At 40.4% G+C, this 20,226-nt stretch overlaps 2 protein-coding genes across 5 annotated transcripts in view; one reads left to right on the forward strand and one right to left on the reverse strand.

The window, feature by feature from the left end:
• PPM1E (protein phosphatase, Mg2+/Mn2+ dependent 1E) overlaps positions 1-7,751 on the forward strand; it is a 110,200-nt gene extending 102,449 nt beyond the window's left edge. Inside the window, exons 3-7 of the mRNA XM_073315508.2 lie at positions 891-1,090; positions 3,046-3,234; positions 5,441-5,584; positions 5,974-6,067; positions 6,370-7,751. Of these exons, the coding sequence (XP_073171609.1) occupies positions 891-1,090; positions 3,046-3,234; positions 5,441-5,584; positions 5,974-6,067; positions 6,370-7,427 (1,685 nt within the window). The 3' untranslated portion in view covers positions 7,428-7,751. The remainder of the gene's footprint in view (positions 1-890; positions 1,091-3,045; positions 3,235-5,440; positions 5,585-5,973; positions 6,068-6,369) is intronic.
• A 5,576-nt stretch (positions 7,752-13,327) lies between these two features.
• Positions 13,328-20,226, reverse strand: part of TRIM37 (tripartite motif containing 37) — a 48,160-nt gene continuing 41,261 nt past the window's right edge. For 3 of the 4 annotated variants that reach the window (XM_073315506.1, XM_073315503.1, XM_073315505.2), the window contains 5 exons: positions 19,988-20,174; positions 18,985-19,103; positions 15,911-16,084; positions 14,599-14,683; positions 13,328-14,074 (listed from right to left, as the gene is read on the reverse strand). In XM_073315506.1, coding sequence (XP_073171607.1) covers positions 14,071-14,074; positions 14,599-14,683; positions 15,911-16,084; positions 18,985-19,103; positions 19,988-20,174 — 569 coding nt within the window. In that variant the 3' untranslated portion in view covers positions 13,328-14,070. The remainder of the gene's footprint in view (positions 14,075-14,598; positions 14,684-15,910; positions 16,085-18,984; positions 19,104-19,987; positions 20,175-20,226) is intronic. The other variant, XM_073315504.1, reaches the window with a different exon arrangement.

Here is a 20,226-nt window from a genome sequence, read left to right on the forward strand (position 1 = left end):
TCTGCAGGGCGATTGGAACTAGACACAGACTTCTGCTGAAATTGGACCCTGGAGACTCAGACTGGTGAAACTGTAATATGAAAAGAGCCTTAGATGTGTTCAGTTCTCCCATGTTTACTTACTGCTTTTTCTTCCAGTAAAAGAAGCTAACTAGACTTTCATAACTGCAGAATGGTTTGCGAGTGCCTGACTCTGCACATATTAAGAATGATTTTACGAAGTGACAGCTCACCCACCCCTTAACTGAAGGCTGCTCTGGACTTTTCACCTGCTCACAAAGATTTCTTTTGGGCTCAACCTACTTTGGGACCTGAAAACAAAATAACATTAAATTGTGAACATGTCTCAGTTAATATACCATTTGAATGAAAACCCATGAACATGTGCTTAAAAGAAATGTTATAAACCCTACTACGCCTTATTAATCGCTGCACTGCTCCAGTTCTATAGGGGTGTAACTCCACTGATCAAAACTGGAGCAAAAATGTGGAGAATCGTGCGCCTTGAGTTGCTTTTTAATGTTGTCGCTCATTTGCACCTTGAAGTGTTTAAACCCAGACATTGTAGGAGCCATGGTTGCATCATCTTGTCTGGAACTGCAAATGGGTCTTATCAGGGGAAGCATATAATCTCATTCATTGCTTGCTGCCGAGTCCAGTAAAGGCACAGGAGTAGGTAGGATACAATCAATCAGCTGTTACGTGGCGAATGCTAATTATACTGTAGGTGGCTCTCTCTTTTCCTTTTAGAACCGGAATCCAGGGTTTCCAAATTGGAGGTGTATCTCAGTTGCCTGGCCAGCATGATTTTATTTCATCTTTATAATGCACTTGAATGACAAATTCTCATAGCATTTTTAGAAAGCCTTTTATTTCTTTTTGCCTCCTCAGAGATTGAGACAGTGAAGTTAGCCCGCTCAGTTTTCAGCAAACTCCATGAGATCTGCAGCAGCTGGGTGAAAGACTTTCCACTTCAAAGGAGGCCCTACCGCTATTATGAGACATCCATCCATGCCATCAAAAACATGCGCAGGAAGATGGAAGACAAGCATGTCTGCATTCCTGACTTCAACATGCTCTTCAACCTTGAGGTAAGGGGGCTGATGTGGGTGAGTTAACATACTGAATATGGGTTTTGGGAAATTAGTAAGCATTTTACTGTGAAAACGAAAGATGTATATATGACCAGCCTTAGATAGTTGGGATCCAAGAGACACATGCCTTGTCTAAATTAATTCAGGGAGTGTAGTGTAAATATTTATGGGTCTCACAGAACACCCATGGCCTATATAGGATGAAGCAGAAGCTTTCATAGATAGCTAGTGCCTATCCCATCCTACTGTAGCCACTTGTCCAGTTACTGGGTGGCTTCACCCCCGTCCAACTGGAATCTGCATTTTATTGTAAGATTTTCACCCTTCATTTGGACTAGTTTTGTCCTGTTGTTTAGATGTTGTCATTTACAAGGCTGGTGGCCTTCTTATAATCTAGAAACTTGCATTCTGCTGGCAACAGAAGAGCAGAGAGAACAATATAGGGTGCATTCACCTTCATGGAGATTGAGAGCAGTATGGGTTCTGCAATGCTCCTCGGATTTAGTGGCCTGAGACTCAACAGTAACATAGAGTTCCCCTTGTGGCAGCCAGTGCATTGTGTTACTAAGGAGTAAGCTGAGGCAGGATCCTCTATTTGACTGAGGATTGCCCAGATAGCAGAGAATCACAAACTGAGAAAGAGGTAATGGTGCAACTCAGAGCTGTTTAGTTGCCTGCTGAGCCAGGCCTGTGCTGCTGAACTACCATGTTTTTTGGGAGAAACATCAAGAAGTCAAAAGCAGGAGAAGGAGAGGAGGTAAAAACCAGTCCTCCTGGGAGAACAGGTTCACAAAAAAGCAACCAGGACCAACTTTTTGGTAGATCCTGGCCCAGGGTTACTTTCATCCATCTCTTCATATCACTTATCAGCAAAACCCTAATGCAAGCTTTTCTTCAGATGTAAAATCTCAGACATTGTGAAATGGCAAGTATGTGAAGTAGCAAGAATTACATAACCTGGATCAGTATGATGGAAAAATTGATTTGTATTATGCTTTGTCAGTTTAATAAGCATTTTCTTGCACCCATAGTTCTTGCCTTTAAGATGTATTATGTTAATGCAAACTGAGGTAGGTTTGTTTCCTTTGCCTGTCAATTATCACCTTTCTTCACTCAAATTTGTGTTGGAGCCCATCACTTAAAAATTACAATGTATAAATATTTTAGTTCTTTAGATGGCTGTCAAGGTTGAGTGGGCACTGACAGTGGGTTGGTGAGTTGTGTGTAGAAATTGGATGCAGACGCTGATGTCTCTTGCTCCTGGAGCATTGTTTCCTCTGTGAGCAGTTTGGGCAAGACAAGAAGCCTGAGTTGAAGATGAAGTATTCTGCCTCTCTTGAGCTGAGAATGTGATCACACTTAACTACCTGATGAGACAGTACATATTAATGTATTAATTACAGATACCTGAACTGATGTGGATTGAATAAAAACCTTAGGGCTATGTGGCTTCATAGTTTAATGCCCTAGCATTTCACCTCTAAGAAACTGAGGTCAAATCTGGATTTATGCATTTTGCTTTCAGCACATGGTGGTCTCATCCAGCTGGCTGGCTGTTCAGCTCACAAAGTCTTGCCACACTTTGGTGTGAATGACAATTTTTATTCAAGAAAAGTTTAGGCATGAATAACTGAAGGTATAACAAAACAGATGTGAGGTGCATTAGCAGAGCTACGCAGATGATGCATGCATAATGCCTGCCCATGCTAAGCAAGTGCAATTGGTCAATTATATAATCTGACTGTGTATGCATATTCCCACATTATGATAAACAAAGAGTTTAGCTGAGTTCTCAAGTGGAGATTCTGCCTCTCTAACTGCATTATACCACTAATGTGAAAGCACAGTGGGGACACCAGTAATCTCAAGTTAAATGGTTTTAATGATAGTCCAGTTAACCAGCTGCACTGCTTATCTTCATCAGTTTTTGATTCAAGGTTGTCTCTTGGCAGGACCAAGAGGAGCAAGCGTATTTTGCAGTATTTGATGGTCATGGAGGGGTGGATGCTGCCATCTATGCCTCCATCCATCTCCATGTGAATTTGGTACACCAGGAGATGTTTCAACATGACCCAGCGGAGGCACTGTGTAGAGCATTCCGGGTGACAGATGAACGCTTTGTTCAGAAGGCAGCCAGAGAGGTGAGTTAGTATCATTGGGGGGAGGGAATTTTTTTTGACTCTGAAGATTATTTTTTTAATAACTTCTATTTAAAAATGAAAGTAAATTATGCGAATTTCAAGATGGGGAGAGATGAAGAGCAAACATCCTACACATCTGAGTTCAGCTTCTCTCTCAACAACCACTGCATGCCTGTTCCGGATGGGACTTGACAATCACTTTTCCCTTTCATTGCTGTACAACCACATCCCTTGCTTCCTCAGATCTGGTAGGCAGCTTTTTTTGCAGCGAATGCTTGACAGATAGCCTCATTGGCTCTTGTTCACTAGAGCTCACGCATGACACCTCTGTAATGAACCTGGAAAGCAGGAAACCCACCACTATCCTTGAACCCAAGTCTTTAGGGTGATAAATCACCAGATGGCCAGGGATTGCCATGAATCATTTCAGTGAGCCCTCACTGAAGGATTAGGAAATGACATTGATGGATTTGGAAGGGGCGGTTGTCTAGCCTCTCTGAGGTGGAGTTAAAGTAGGGAGCAAAAGGCCCGAGGTTGTGCAAGAAATACACATTCTCCTACACCCAGCGCTGTCTCCCAGGAATCTTTTTCTTCGTGTTGCTTTATTCATGGATGTTACTGACTTCGCATCATGTGAAAGGAAACTACTAAGGCTTATAAAAATGGACATTGGATTGAACCTTACTTATTTTAGTCACCTTTTGGTTCTCTTGCATCTAGAACTGCAGCCAGCGCACCAATGGCACTGTGTAAATTCACAGAGTCACTGACTAAAGCCAGCTGATTCTGAACAAATTGGAAGCACTAGAGTTTAACATCCAACAGAAGTTTTGGTAGAATGAGTCATTGTGAGAAATTAAGTATAAGTAGTTGTAGCAAAAGTTTTAACCAGGGACAAGGAGCAGCAATGGATTTGTTCTTTTAGCCCTTAGGTATGTACGTAGGGCCTGATGCTGCAGTCTTGATGCACGCAAACTTTGGGAGTCACGTGCATGTACAGACTGCAGGGGCAGGCCCAGGTCCCTTTGGAATTTTTAAGCTTGAGGTAAGTATGGTCAAAATCCTCAATTCCATGTTAAATTTCACAAGGCCTCTGAGAGTCCATGGTACAGTGTATTTGCCAACTGATTATTAATGAACCTGAAATCTTTACAAACATGGCCAGTAGGTACTGGGTTGAATCTATGCTGTCAAAGACACCCTTCTCCTTCTCTTGAAAATACTTTCCCTTACTACCTGTCCCCAGTACTTCAGTTCTGGCTCCAGGGGGAAGGCTTTGCACTAGCTCAGCTCAGCTCACACACAGCCTTGAGTATACACATATTTTTAAATAGGACATCAGTATGGGAATGGGATAACATTCTTCCACTTATGGGGCACTGGTTCAAATCCAGCTCAGGCTGGCACTGGCCAGATACTCAATGACTGTGTTAAGTTGGGGAAAGGTGAGAGTCTATTGCCTAGTGGGTTTGTCTACAGCACAGAAACCACCATTACAGTTAGCACTAATTGCCCCCTTGTTGGCATTCTCACTACAGAGGCCAATGAGTGAATGGGTCAGAGAGGTTTAACGATCACTCCAAGTCAGGTCAGCTGCCGTTCACAGCATAGTTGTCCACTGAATAAGCAGAGCTTTTCATTCTCCAGGACTGTCAATTCAGCACCTTTCACAACCACTAAAATACATTTATGAAGGGGGAGGAGGAGTTCTATTCTTTTGTTGTTACACTTATTGTGTTTGCTCTTTGATTACTTTTTTTAAAATTCTTTCATAGCGTCACAAAGAGATCACATTCCTTAGCACTTTTCACATAAGGTGGATCTCAAGATACTTTATAAGTGACTCACTCTCTGAGGTAGTTAAGTTAAACCAATTCATTTCACAGATGGGAAACTGGGTGCCCGAGAGGGTTACAAAGTGAATCAGTGGCAGAGTGCAGGATTTGAACATTAGACTTTCACCAGACATACAGGACAAAATTGTGACTTCAGTTACTCGCATTCAGCCATGTTGGCTTTGGGGGAGAGAATGGAATGGTAGCAAATGTAGAACAAATGCAGCCCCATTTCTCTGCCATTAGAACAGCCTTATTTGAACGTCAGCATGTTCTGCTTTGAGGGAAGCAGTGAAAGTTGTTTCAAGGCATTTCAATTCCAGTTCATCTTCATTGGCCCATTTAAAACTAGTAGATCGTATTTTTTCCAGAGCCTGCGGTGTGGCACCACTGGTGTGGTAACATTCATCCGAGGAAATATGCTGCATGTAGCTTGGCTTGGTGACTCCCAGGTGATGCTTGTGAGACAGGGCCAAGCTGTGGAACTAATGAAGCCTCATAAACCGGATAGAGAGGTAAGAATGGCCTGTTTTAACTGAAGATGGATAGCTTCTCACTTTTCATATTTATTTTCTGACTTCAAACAAAGATTTATGACTGCTGTCCGCATATAAAAGAGCTTTTGTATTATTGATCGCCTTGTCTATCTCCTTTGGAACAGCTGAGCAAGCACCTGTCCAGTTACTCCTATTGCTTTGGATAAGATTACTGAGTTGTCAAAACCTTTTGTTCTGATCTGATAGGGGGGCAGGATAAAACCCCTGCAGAAATTGAAGTGCTAATCTTTGCAGTATGGGCTCAGGACTGCTGTGCATGTGAAAACACCAATACATTGCTGAAGGCACCCAGAGTCTGATGACGGCAACAGAGACCTGATCAACTCTTATATTGCCTTGCGGTTTAGGACGAGAAGAAGCGCATTGAGGCCCTTGGTGGCTGTGTAGTCTGGTTTGGGGCCTGGAGAGTGAATGGGAGTTTGTCCGTCTCCAGAGCTATTGGTAGGAAATGTACTTTAATTCTTGCATCCACTTCTCTTCCCTGTTTTAATTATCTTTTGATTTCTATTGATCACACTGTGTAATACAACAGATAAATAGAACCAGGAACAACTCTCTCCATTTTTCTGGAAAACAGATGCTGGTCTAGCCTGTTATTCCAAGAGACTCCTCTAAATTTAGGGAAAAGAATAATTGGTTCCTTGTCTGAGAATAAATAAAAGGGTTCCAGGATGCCACCTATCGCTCAACATGCCAATCAAAAACCTGAGATTTGAAATATCTTTGCTTTCCATTTTCCACAGGGGATGCTGAGCACAAGCCATATATCTGTGGAGATGCAGACTCCGCCTCCACTGTACTGGATGGGTCTGAAGACTACCTCATTTTAGCCTGCGATGGCTTCTATGACACAGTAAATCCTGATGAGGCAGTGAAGGTGGTGGCTGACCACCTGAAGGAGAACAATGGAGATAGCAGCATGGTGGCACACAAATTAGTGGCATCAGCACGAGATGCTGGCTCCAGTGACAACATCACTGTCATTGTAGTATTTCTCAGGGACATGAACACAGCAGTAAATGTTAGTGAGGACTCAGACTGGACAGAGAACTCTTTTCAAGGAGGACAAGAAGATAGTGGGGAAGATAAAGAAAACCATGGAGATTGCAAACGGCCATGGCCTCAACACCAGTGCTCAGCGCCTGCAGATCTAGGGTATGATGGGCGAGTGGATTCCTTCACTGATAGAACTAGCTTGAGCATAGGGTCCAAAATTAACCTGTTTGAAGACCAGCGCTATTTAGACCTGATGAAAACAGAAACAAGCCAACCTCAGAATGCCAAACATTTGTTACCAGTTCAAGTGTTTAGTCCTAGCCTACCAAAGGGAGTCAATTTGGTTAATGGCTCAACAGCGAAGAATGAATCTCCAAAAAGCACAGGATCTTCAGTGGCTGAACCGACAGATCCAAGGGGATATTCTGCTTCTCTTAGTTTGAGGTCCATAGGGCAGCATATTTACAGAATGGGGGGTTTATCTCCACGCTTTTCTGGATTGGAAAAGGAACAATTCAGATCCTTGGGGAAAAGAGTCTCTGCTTTTTCTCACTTCTACAATGCAAAGAGGGGACGTGGAGCCAGGCTCAAACCAAAGTTTCACACATATCTCTTTGCTCACAAACCTTCCCATATGGAAGGATTAGGTCCGTCCTTACCTGTCCAAAGTGGCAGTAAAATTAAGATGTTGGTAAGAAGTTCTCTGTGGTGGAGGATGAATAGTCACAAAGTTTATGGTGAGAATATGCTCTTGAGTCTAAGACAGAGTAATTATACACCAGATCCATACCTTTATCAGAGCTGAAAAATATAACCATCCTCCTTGTATCCCCCCTTCAGACAACTAGTTTAGTCAATCCCAGAATAAAAGGTGAGCATTTTAGATCTGTGTTAAGGTTCCCTGTAAAACTCAGCTCAGATGTAAATAGACAAAGGAATTAAAAAAATAGTTTGTCACAATAAAACTGCTGGTGATGCCACTCTATCTAAGTACACCCCCACAAACACATGCACGTAAGTATCTGTATTCTCATTCACTAGACAAGCTGGTTAGTTGGCTCAGGTGAATAGACACAGTTAGAAACTGTTGAAAAAAAATGCAGCTGAAAATAAAGTTGAACCTGCCTGAGATATGTCTATGGAGCACTATTTTTTTAACACTACCCTGTTTTAGAATGCCAAATGTTGTAAAGGGTCAGGTTAGAGTTTCCACAGAAGTCCAGGTGATTTTTTTTCCTTTGTTTATTTAGACTAATATTGAGAGAAATCTATAGAAAACCATCCACTTTGCAGGTAAAAGACTAAAAGCCATACAGGGTATTAACAGGTAATTTAAGAACGGAGAGATTCATGCTGTAAACTCTACTCTGTTCTTAGACTAAGGTACATACAATTGATTTAGCTATTATTTCCTGTAACATATAATGTGGAATATGAAAAAAAGTGTTTGTATTTTTTTAAAAAATTGTTCCCTATGGCTACATAGATACACAGTATGGGGGGATTTCATAACTTTTTGGTGCTTTTAGTGGCATTTTTATTAGTCAGTCAGTTTAGGAGGCTGTTGTCAACTGGCTTTAATCTAACAGGACTGTGGTTAATTGGTATGAGATCCTCATCACACCTTCATCTCAGGTGTTGAAAGAAACTCAGTCTGAGATGATGTCCGGGTACAATATGCTGTCACTAAACTGATCATGCTGTAGAACTGCTTGTTAAGAATAATAAACAATTTGATCAGGATTTTGTTTTAGGTTAGTTTCCAGGCTGCAAGGGCATAATTTAAAATAAACTGGAAGTTTTTAGGGCTGATAAAATGCTGGAGTGAGTGTGACATCACTACTACTGAATTCTTGTTGTTCCCGATAGAGTCAGAAAATGGATGTGAGACTGCTATAGTAACCCAAAGTGAATGGAAATGCTGGGGATGTAGATGAATGAGGGTGGTTGCTTTGTTTAGCTGAGATCGTAAAATGCACTGACAATCCAGAGCTCTGCTCCAACAAATTTAGATTTGCAGAGATGAAAAATGTGGGGTGCCCATTTGTTTATCCCAGTGAACAACAGCATTATTTAAAAAACAACAACCACCCACTAACCTATCCTTGAGGTGATGTCTTGCACACTTAAAGGAATAGTTAATTAGAACACAAAAGTAATTTAAAACTGTTCCAGTTGAATGCATCAGACAACATATTAGGCATCCTGCCACTATTATTTGCCACAATAACTAACGATGAGAATACTCATTTGGCACTGGTATGAATATAAAATGTAATTCTCCCACAGCATTTAATTTTAGCAATGATTTAATATGCCACTCAATCTTAGCAGTAACACTTTAAGAATCAGCCTTACTGTTAACATTTAAATATTTTAACAAATTCTAGCTAAGTAGTTAAGAGTCTAAATTATTTGAAACCATGAGACTCGAACTTTACTGATCTCAGCTTGCTCTTTAAGTCTGTCTTTTAAAAGACATTTGATGAAATAGTGAAAAGCTATAAGCAAACAGGAGTTGAAGTGTGGTTTTAGATTCCTGTAATTATTTTGCAGTTTTTTAAAACCATAAATATAATTGAGTCATTGACTTGTACATTTGTCATCTTAAAAAGCCTTAGATGTTAACATTCTCTTCAGATGTATTGTATGTTTCTAATCAGATTTACTAAGGAAATTTGAGAAGCCACACAATACTAAAAGTATGCAATTTTGGGCATCTTGCTGTTGCCTTTTCATTGTTTAAACTTCTCACACTAGTGTAGAAGATGCATTGAAAGTCTCTTCTGTTTGATAGTTGTACTTTTATTGGAAGGTGATGTAAGTGCAATTCCTTGTTTAAGTAAGTATGTCAAGATAAAGTTATGGATGATAGAACTTCCCAACGTGAAAGACTGGTTGAAAAGTACTGGAGTGAGTGTACGCTCTCTTGTCAAGGGTGTAGTTCTTTAGGTGTGGATTCACAAATGATCATTCTGCTTCTCAGACCATTTAGGAGGGAAATTGCCATCATAGTTCCTGTGTAGTCCGGTGCAAAATATTGTATAAATAGCAAGTATTCATTTCTTCACTGTATTCATTTAGAGTAGATAGATTCATTTGTAAGGTAAGTCTTTTAAAATTCTATAATACATATAAAAGTAGTGGTTATTGGTCTGATATATGCTGCTCTTGATTCTACACACTAGACAAAAAAGCAGTGCTTTGTGAAACGCAATGTTTTCTCTTAATGCCACTGGTGATAGGAAGTAGTTCTCTTCAGTTCAAAATCTGGTGCCCTTATTTGCTGCTTGCTAACGTAAGCAATAAGTTCCCCTCTAACTAATGGTATTTAAATGTTCTGTATCTTGTATTTTGATTGTCTATCTGGTGATAAATAGACAAATATAAAAGTATCTATATAAATGTATTTATTAACTGTTAATTCTAAGATTCAGTCTGTGACTTGTGTTTTGTAATTTTATTGTGCATCTCAGTAGTGATAAAATTTGTATAACCTTTTCAATAAAGAGCTGAAGTATCCCTTTTTCAAGTTAACACAATGTGCATCAGTTTCAGTTTACCTATTAAACATGTTTTGCAGGAATAAAAAGGTAGGTAGTGAAAATTGTGTTGGTTTTGAGAAATGGACTTCAGGCTTTTTGTCTGAAGCTGTTCAGAACTCACTGGTATGCTATTCACTGTGAGTTTTAAAGGGATTAATTTAATCCCCCCTCCAATAGTTTCCAGTGTACACTTTTTAAATGTGCAACTCTTGAGGAATGTCTGCTGTTGCAGAGAGCAGTATAGCATCAGACCAGGGAGCTGTTAACCCATTTCGATTTGCACTAAAGGTGAGTGGAAACATGTAAATAACTTTTCTTTACCTAAAAGTGCCATCAATTGTCCTTGCAAGTTAAAATAATTCACTATTTATTTAGTTTAGTCTGCAGTGTAACATTTAAGGACAATGTCAAAGCAGATTTTAATTTATACCACATTGATAGTGGTACATTGTCAAACTCTGCTCCATTTTTGGAACACAGTCAGTGAAAAATGCATTGTGTTATGGACAGATAAACATGAGGTACAAGAAATTCAGTGTTTACAGATGAGACTGCTGTAGTTCAAGTCCACAATGCTATCCTATCTGCTACAGAGTAAATCCTGTTGTAGCACGGAGAAAGATTGATCTAAATTAGTGGCTGTTTTAGCACAGTATATTCACTCATTCAACACTAGTCACATAGACAAAGCCATTAAAGGGGATACTACAGCTTTGTTCATGCCTACAATTTAGGGCAATCTTTCTTTAGATCATAACTCTGCAACAGCAAATAAAACTTTCTACCCTTATAGCATGCAATAAATAATAGTGAAACATAAATGCAACCTCTAACGTAAATATTCATGTCCTTTTCCAGTCATTGTTAAGCAGGCTTAAAAGACTAGCTGCCAGCATTAAAGCATCAGAGAGAAAAAATCCTACAAAGATTTAGTTTAAGTATTTACACATTGACTGCATTTGTTTTCTTTTACTTACATCTTTCTTTGCTGCATTTCTTTACTTTCAAATTAGGGGAAACGGACTAGGCCGGGTTGGCAGAGATTGAGCCTGTCTTCTTCTCAAAGTAGTAACTTGTTTGGAGAGCTCCAGGTGTGGTGCCAGCTCCTACACGCGGTGCTTCTGTTGAGAGATACTTTGTGTTCTCTTGTTCATGGAAGTTCTAATGCTCTTTATGAAGTGAGTAAATCAATCATTTTTATGCTACAGCGTTGGGAGCTTTCCATTTGCAAACCTTATTCTACAGCTCATGAGGTCAGTTGTAATCCATGTAATAGTCACCCATATTTTATTTAATGTTTACGGATAAGCACTATGTTGAAATTTTAACAATATCTTAATAAAACAATTTAAAACATTTTTCAGTGGTCTGCTTATTTAAAGGCAAATATCAAACTCACATTCCTTGTGCTAAGCTGCTTCTGTACAGTAGTCTAATGGGATTTTACTGTTTAGAATTCAAATTGATGCCCTCAGTCTAGGGTTAAGCTGCTTTTACCTACTACTAAAAATGCATCTGAGTGTGACACGCAGAGTAGGAAGCAGGGGCATCTGACCACTGTGCTTCAATTTAAGCAAATCTAGAATTCAGAGTAGGCTGTATAAATGCTTTAAGGTTGTAGCTCCCTAAACTGTACCTGAATTGGTATCTTATTACCTCTCTCTAGGGGAGCCACATATTGACTTATCTATTTTATAACAAAGAAAGGGAGGTGCAGAATTTGAATGACATTTAGTTGTAACAGATGACTTTGTGCCATTTTCAGCAATAGCCCATTACTGGAAGTGCAACAGTTGCATACTTCAAGCCTACATTTTTAGGTGCCCTGTATTTTTTAAACATTGCTGTTAGCATTAAATTTTCCACAGTGCTTTAAGGACTATATCTTAGAACTCCAGGTGATTCTGGGCTCTGTAATGACCTGCAGACCTGGCATTAGTCGCTGTATGATTGGTAAACTAGCTGCCTGAGCATTTTTCACAAGCTGTCTTAACACTTCAACTAAAATGCACCAGTCCCTCACACTCAATTGTATTGAACAGTATGTAAGCAAAAGCTTCTAGATGACAGTTTCACTATGAAACTGGAGTAAAGAATACTATCCACTCCTAGGAAACTAAAAATCACAAGTGGAGAGGGAGTTATATAGTTGCTCAAATGGGTTAGTTTTTTTTGCTGTTTAAAATTAAGATTTTTCTAGGAAATAAGTGTAGATACCTAGCTTTCATTTTTAATCCAAGAACAGGCTCTCTCCCCAGGACCTTTCCTAGTAAAGAGCTTCTAGTTGAAAGTGTAGCACCTAGGTCAACCTTTTAAATAATCAGCTTCTCCCATAGCCCTAGTGGTGGCTGTTGGTCCTCATTTCTAAATTATCAAGCAGGAGACATGGTTCTGGACTCGGCAAATGTTCACAAAGGACTCAGCTCTTTGATACTTCAATGCATGAGAATACAGACCAGTGATTTGGATCCATAAAAGTGGCAGCATAATTGCTAGTGAATTTGGAGAAAGCTGTTATTAGCAAGACACATAGGGAACAAAGTGTATGGGGTTCTGGGGCCCTGTAACACTGGAATAACCAAAGACCTACATGAGACATGGAGTCAACTTATCTCCCCCAAGTCTCACATGCTTAGAATCAACTTGGACTGCTCCTGAATCAGGATGGGAGGCAATGTCCAGTTAGCAAAACCACTGAAAGAGGGTTAAATCAAATACACCTTAACATGAATTCAAAAGCACTTAAGCCAAGGCTAAAATTCAACAGAATGGGAGAGCTCAAACTACTCAAAATGAATGCTTCTACTTACATCATCTTCACACAGCCTATCTGATGAGTACTGTATTTGAGAGAGCCTAGAACACTGATACACAAACTGATGATACAGTGAACAACACTGCAGTCAAGCTCAAGACAATGACTAAAGAAATCCACATTATAGTAGAGATTTGGTTCATGAGGGAGTGCCTAAGGACTACTGGTTGTGGAAGTCACACAGTGTTTCATTTGGAGCAGATTGTGGCCTGAACATACTGGTTCAGCACCACTACAATATAGGTTTAAAAAAACCCAGACTGAACTCTAACTAAGTAGCAGCATATTTCTTTCCCATCAGCATCTGCAATCATACTTGTCCCTACAAAATAATTTCACACAGTATTTCAGTGTTCATTTTATTAACAAAAAGTGCAAACAGTTTTAAACTAAACTATATGATTTGTACACACTTAAACACTTGAACATTACATACAAAACAAATGTTTCAGCAAGTACAGTCAGATGAGACAAGAACACAACTAACATTTATTCATGCTTTTTCACTAGCCAGTTATTCAGCTTTCATTATAGCTTCACAAAACATTTTAGCTGCTCAAATGCAACGCACAGTGGTAAAAAGTTTGGCAACAATGTTCTCAGTTGGTCCAAATTAGAGACTGAAGAAAAACACAAACTAACTCTGGTGCAGGCCACTTTCACCCTACCTTTAAATAGCTTAAATCCCTATGAATACAACTACAATGTTTTCATACCATTAATAATAAAAAGGGAAGGCTATTCCCCAACATTCTCTGCTTCAATCGTATGATAAAGAGACATGTGAACAAGGCTCTAGCACCTTTTGAACATTTGTTCAGAATCTGCATTTGAACCTGCCAAAGCCATGAAGAATACAGTCTTGCTAAGTTTTTTCATAGGGCAACTTGCCCTATTAACAGGTTTAAAACAGCCATGGAAGAACTACATAATCTTTTATATTCAGCACAATGGAGTGCGTGCACACCCTATGAGAAAAATACAGATGGAATAAATAAGCATTATGAAGTGTGCCTCTTCTCAGGGACACAAGCAGGCTAGTGTTAATCCAACTCTTCAAAGTCTTCTGCAGTCAACAAGCCAATCCTCTACCTAGCCCAAAAGAGACAGTTCATATGCAATCTCAGTCATTAAAAAGAACCCATAGTAGCAGCGCTATTATAAATTTTTTATGGATTAGAAAGGATTTAGGGTACTTAAATCTAAAAATTCCCAAGATAAGTACATAAATACTAAATTAATGACCCCCCCCGGATCAGCGCTGCCTTGGTGCTATGTTACCTCTAGCAATTGCATTACGGACAAAGCAGATTAGTTAACAGGTCTTGACGTTTTAAGTAAATCAAGGAACTGGAGCAGGATCTCATCTACTTTCAGCAGCAATGGGAAAGTGGGATGTATTTACAAATTGTAGGATATTAGTTATTACATAATGCCCTTCCATCTTTATATCCTTCATGTAAATGAGCATTGGCATCACACAGAGTATTTCAGATGGAGGTGTCAGTTTCTTGACACAGCAAAACTTTATCTGGATTTGACCTTTTTACATACTATCAAACCAAACTGCAATAAGTTAACTGCCATTAAGTCAATGTTCTTATTTTAGCAATTACCTTGCATTGTCCTCTCCAGTACCAAAGCTGAGGTCTTCAGGGCCTATTTGATCACCTTCAGAAAAAACTGAACACAGCTCTAATACTGAAAAACAATTATATGGCATCCTTAAAGACTGAGCTGCCAAACCAGTTAAATTTAAAAATCTGTAATTTAATGAGATCTATAATCAGCAATTCTTTGAGAGATTAAGATTTGATTCTTAACAGATGAAAGACAGATACAAAGTTGGAACCTTTATTCTGAATTAGTCTGCTCTACAATTTTAAAACTATGATGGTGGAGTACAAATTGGTGGTGGTTTCAATTTTCTTGTGAGTCAGCAATGTAACATTCAATGTTATGCTGTGGAGTTCTGTAGTAAACTACTAATTCAGAATAAGACACTGATCTTCTACTGATTATTAATATTGTTGTTGGCATTTATTCCAACCATTAACCAAAATTTATTTAGAATTAGCAATCATGTGAAGGTTTTACAAGTACCCTTTAAGAGGTTTTTGAACATTTTCACAGCACAAAATGGTAGACACTTTCAGTCCTTTTAAAACTGAGCTAAAGTATTCAAAAGCAGTTTACTGTCAGTTCAGATGCAAACTCATTACTAGGGGACATTTCGGCTACCACCACTCATTTACTGTTATTTTCTGCAATGAAAATTGAGAATTTTCATAACTGGGGCCAAATCCACTCTTCTGCCCCAAAGCCAGTCAGATTTTATGCAGAGGACAGAGTCAATCCTACAACCTACATGCTAGCTGCTACTGTAGCCCCCAAAGCAGCTGTATCCTTTACTCACAACTGGGATGGTGAATCTGAAGCCACAGGTTCCCATGCCTCTTCCCCAGCTCACCACTCTGATACCACAGCTTTGCAGTGACCATAGGACCTGCTGTACTCAGCAGATGCTCTCTGCATCCTGCCCACAATGCCATAACATTACACCTGTTCTGTGGCTTTCAGCCTTGGGCAGGGGCAAGTAACAGATGGAAGAAACCTGTTAGGTCATGTAGTCTACTCTCTGGTGCTTAATCAAGTCCACTTTGAAATAACTCAAGCAAGGGGACTTCTGCTGGGAGACTGGTCCTATCTTGGATCTCAATGCTAGGAAAAATTCACTCCCACTTTCTTTACCTCCATTTTAAAATGAGATCTCAAGCAACACCTGATATTTGGAAGCCTTCATTTGGCACTAAGACTTGTACAGTTTTGGGAATAACTTAGCCCCGAACAGTATCCTTTACCCACAAGAACTATGTCAGGAGTAGCATTTGGAAAGCTGCCCCTGATTGCACAATATAATTGTTCTACCTTCACTTGAGGGCTGGACATCAAAGGCATGATTAAACGCATCTGAGGTGGATGAGGCATCCTCCTGCTCTTCATTTTCTGTGTCACATTCAATGTCACTATCGCTGCTCATGCCTGGCAGGAGGTGAAGGACGTGCTTCTGACATAGCCCAGCTGCAAAGAGCAAAGGAGAACCTGCTGCAATGAGATTCCTGTAGCCATAAAGTTCTCAGCTTCCTTTCCTTCCCAAGACGCACCAACGTGAAATTCTCGGGCTTGGCAGGAGAACAAGATAAAGTGAGCAGTGTGTAAACTTCTTTACAAAAGCACTAAGAGATCAATAGCAGAACATGTTCGGGGAACAGTTTTAAAGATGTTCTCAGTCTGGTTATCTTATTAAATGGAGACTTAATTCAAAGGAGCAACCCTATAAAAATCCAACTAAACGGTGTAAGTGTGAACTTGTATAACTGCATTTCCTTTCTGTTTTAGCTGCTTTCCTCATTCTTACCAATGCTTCAATAGACCACCGTGTACATGAACCGAAGGCCGAATGTTTTTTAGTAGTTTTAAGACATGTCATGGCCTTTTAAGCAGACTTACAGGCCAACTCCTCCAAGCAGCAGCACATTGAAATCGGGTTAACTTTCCTATTCAGAGGCCACAAACACACAACATGATTTTCCTACAAATATATCCCATCCCATTTTTCTCAAATGAAGACAGCCACTTGAAACTAATGATTAGTAAGGCTCCGTGACCTCAGACTTCGGGCAGCCCCGGAGCCAGCCGCTGCAGAGCAGATCAGGCAGCCACTAGGCCAGTTGCATCAGCTGCTGCTGGGGCAGTTTGGGTGTGGGACAGGGCTCAGGGCTGGGGGTGCAGGGCGGCGCTTACCTTTCGGGGGGAGGAAGAAGGGGGCTCCCCAGAAGTGGCAGCATGTCCCTGCAGCTTCTTGGCAGAGGGACCAGGGGGCTCTGCACCCTGCCCTTGCCTGGAGGCACCGCCCCCGCAGCTCCCATTGGCTGTGGTTCCCGGACAATGGGAGCTGCGGAGCAGGAGCTCATCATGGGGGCAGTGCACAGGGCTGCACTGGCCTTCTCTCCACCTAGGAGCTGCAGGGACATGCCAGCTGCTTTCAGGGAGCTGTGCGGAGCCTAGTAGGGAGCCTGCTAGCCCCACCAACCCTTCCGCCCCAGCACCAGCGGGGGTCCTGAGCCACATGCAACCGCCCAGCCTCCCTCCTCAGCCCTGGTCCCAAGCTGCCCAGCCCCGCTCCCCTCGTGGGGATCCCGGGCCACATGCCAACACCACCCACATCATTTTTGTTTACTTCCCCTGACTTTTACTAAAAATACCTGTGACTAAAACGTAGCCTTAATGATTAGTGGTAGAAAGCTGCTCAGGACAGCTAATGGACTGAGTGGCACTGCTGACTAACAAGATGCCAATGGTTTTGCAGCGCAGTCCCCCAGACAAAGATGTTCCACTCCTTGCCATACACCCCAGGTCAACTAAGTGAGTATTAAGATTTCCACAACTCTTTATATAACTTCACCCCCTGCCCAAACCCCTTCACTTCAAAAGATCTTATCACAAGACTTAATGCAAATGGTTCTGAGAAAACAGCAATTCCAGGTGCTCTTCCAGCTGCCTTACCCACAAGTTGACTGGGCTCTTAAAATAGCATAATAAAGCTTCATTCCCACATTGTCAAATTCTAGGCACTGTCATCTTTGAGCAGAGCTAACTAAGAAAAATGTAAACATGAACCCTTCAACCACCCTTTCCTCTGAAGATGTTCTGGAATTACATCAGTATAAACGCACAAGCACAACATGTTGACCTGAGATTGAAGTCAGATGGAGAAACTGGGTTTGCTCTTAGGTATGAAACATGCTCCCAAAGAAAGATCTAGTTCTCAAAATTCACAGCTAATCATAGCTACCTGAAAACAAATGGTTATGCTTCTGCAATTTTTTCTCTCTGAAAGGAAATAAATCGTAATATTTGTTTCCTGAGGTTTTAACAATGAAATATTTTATTTAAAAAAAAAACAAAAAAAACATTTTCCTCTTAATGCTTCCTCCTGTAACAGGAGGACTGCAGGAACACATCATGATCACGCTGCAGTGACTAAGAGAAGAAATTCAGTTTTATGTCACTGAGAGACCTTCTGTAAATGCCAACACCTACACAATATTGCACACTGCAGATAGAGATGGATGCTGGCACCTTAATATAGGCTTTGAGCTACAATTCATCAGTCATTGAAATTCAAATTAGTGCAGGGGTGGAAGGCAGCAGAGTTTTAGCAAGATATGAAAAACACTTCTGCATGGAATATCAATAAGAAAGTCAACAATATTTTCTCCAACATGGAAAGACAAGGTGAAAGAGACAGGAATGTGTTTTCAACAACTGTGTGATTTCTTCTGATTTTCAGAGGAAGTAGTGGACCTTGCATACCGCAAAACCCTATTTAAACTAGACTTAAGAGGTGTCCAGTGCAGACATGGTCCCAGTCACCACCAGACTTACCCCTGCAAACAGAAGCCTTATACCCAATAAGGTCTCTTACTGTATTTTAATAGGAACACAAGTGCAATCCATCTTTTAAGTTACTAATTTTCCAAACCTCATCTCTAAAGTTAAGTTTTAAGATGAAAACAGCCTCCAGAGGTAGAAAAATAAACCAGAAATGTAAACTAAGAAAAAAGTCCTTGAAAGTTTCTCTGTGCTCTCTGAATGCCATCATACCACTCTGTCATACACGTGAGAAGTCATCCTTTTATTCATTAAAAATCTACCAAATGTTGCAGCCCTCCAAGTAAACAGATTTTCACATAGTTTACAGAAACACTCTTGTTTTAAAGGGGTAGTCAATAGGCAGACCCTGGGCCAAATCCAGACCAGTAGATGCTTTTGAACTGACCCTGAAACCGTTTTATTTATCATTATTTTCTCTGGAGTCTGGACCTTGACTATACCTTGACCAAGAAATTTGGACCTTGACAAAAAATAATCAACTATCCCTGTTTTAAAAAGTGTCACTACAGTATTTGAGCATTTATTTTCTTTGATCTTGCCTTTACCTTCCTCTGGCTCTACTGAGGTGCCTTCAGAGAGAATGGCCTGTAGCTCCCCAGTTTCCGAGTTGTTCTCTAGATCAGTTGGTTGTGTTCCTTCTGTATGACATCCTTTAGAATTTGACCTTAAAATGGGGTTGGGGGAAAAACAGCATCAGCACCTAAAGCATTAAGTCCAACCATGGTGACAGCTTCTCCTCCTAGTGTTACACACAGTTTAGCATCAGGGGAGCCTCTCCTATGCTTCTGGGAACTTCCAACTTTCAAGTTATTTGGAATATTTACAGGGTTCCATTTTGAGATCGGAAAGTACATAATTGATGCTCTCCAAAGAATGTATCCTCCCCTGACCCACAATGCTATGTCACATTCAGCATCTGGAGTTTATACCTCTGTACAGCATGCACATTTAAGTTTTCTTAAACCTACCCTTTCATACTATTGCCTCACATCAATGACAGAAAGCAAGCACAGAATGCAACATAACTGTCTGTTTGCACAAAAAAACCCAAGACACAGCCCACCCCACCATTCACTGGCCTGCTATTTAGAAAAACCAAAACTACTACTACACATGTTGTGTAACTATCAACTGTATTTGGAGAAGCACAGAAAAATCAGAAGTGAGGAAAAGAAAGGAATGGTGGATTCTCAGTGAAATCGCCTCTCCTATATAAGGAAACTAGATGTAAAATCCTGTTGGATAGAACATTAATGTAGGAAATATTAGAAAAACGGACAAAAGTCTGACTTGCAAGTCTAAATGGGCAAATCTAAATGGGCAGTCTACAGCTACTGATGCTTCAGCTTTAGTTAAAATGAGCTGCTACGACCCTCAAAAGTTCTTTAAATAGAAAAATGAGGACATACAACTCCCTTATGGGCCAAAGCTGAATGTCCAAAGGGAGCAGCAGAAAAATGTGAATGTCTTCAAAGTAATTTACATTCCTTGATATATAAGGCTTGATTTTGAATATTCCATTTATAATTCAGTGAGAAAAGCACTTACACCAAAGCGACAGCTTTTCTCGTCTTCTCCACAGTTGTTAAGCCGTTTAAAGCCGAAACGCCCACATCAGAATCTGAGCCTTCGCACTCTTTTTCCTCTGGCTTAGGCAGTGCATCAGGAGCATTACCATTAGTCAAGGACCTGGGAGAGCTATGCCTACTGCCAGACTTTGAGCTTCCTACTGAACCTAAGAAGAGAAAAGGTGAAGATAATTGGCACTTAAGAAACATTTCAAAATT

The sequence above is a fragment of the Lepidochelys kempii genome, chromosome 17 (genome assembly GCF_965140285.1).
Source record: "Lepidochelys kempii isolate rLepKem1 chromosome 17, rLepKem1.hap1, whole genome shotgun sequence".
In the NCBI taxonomy this organism is placed as follows: Eukaryota; Metazoa; Chordata; order Testudines; family Cheloniidae; genus Lepidochelys; species Lepidochelys kempii.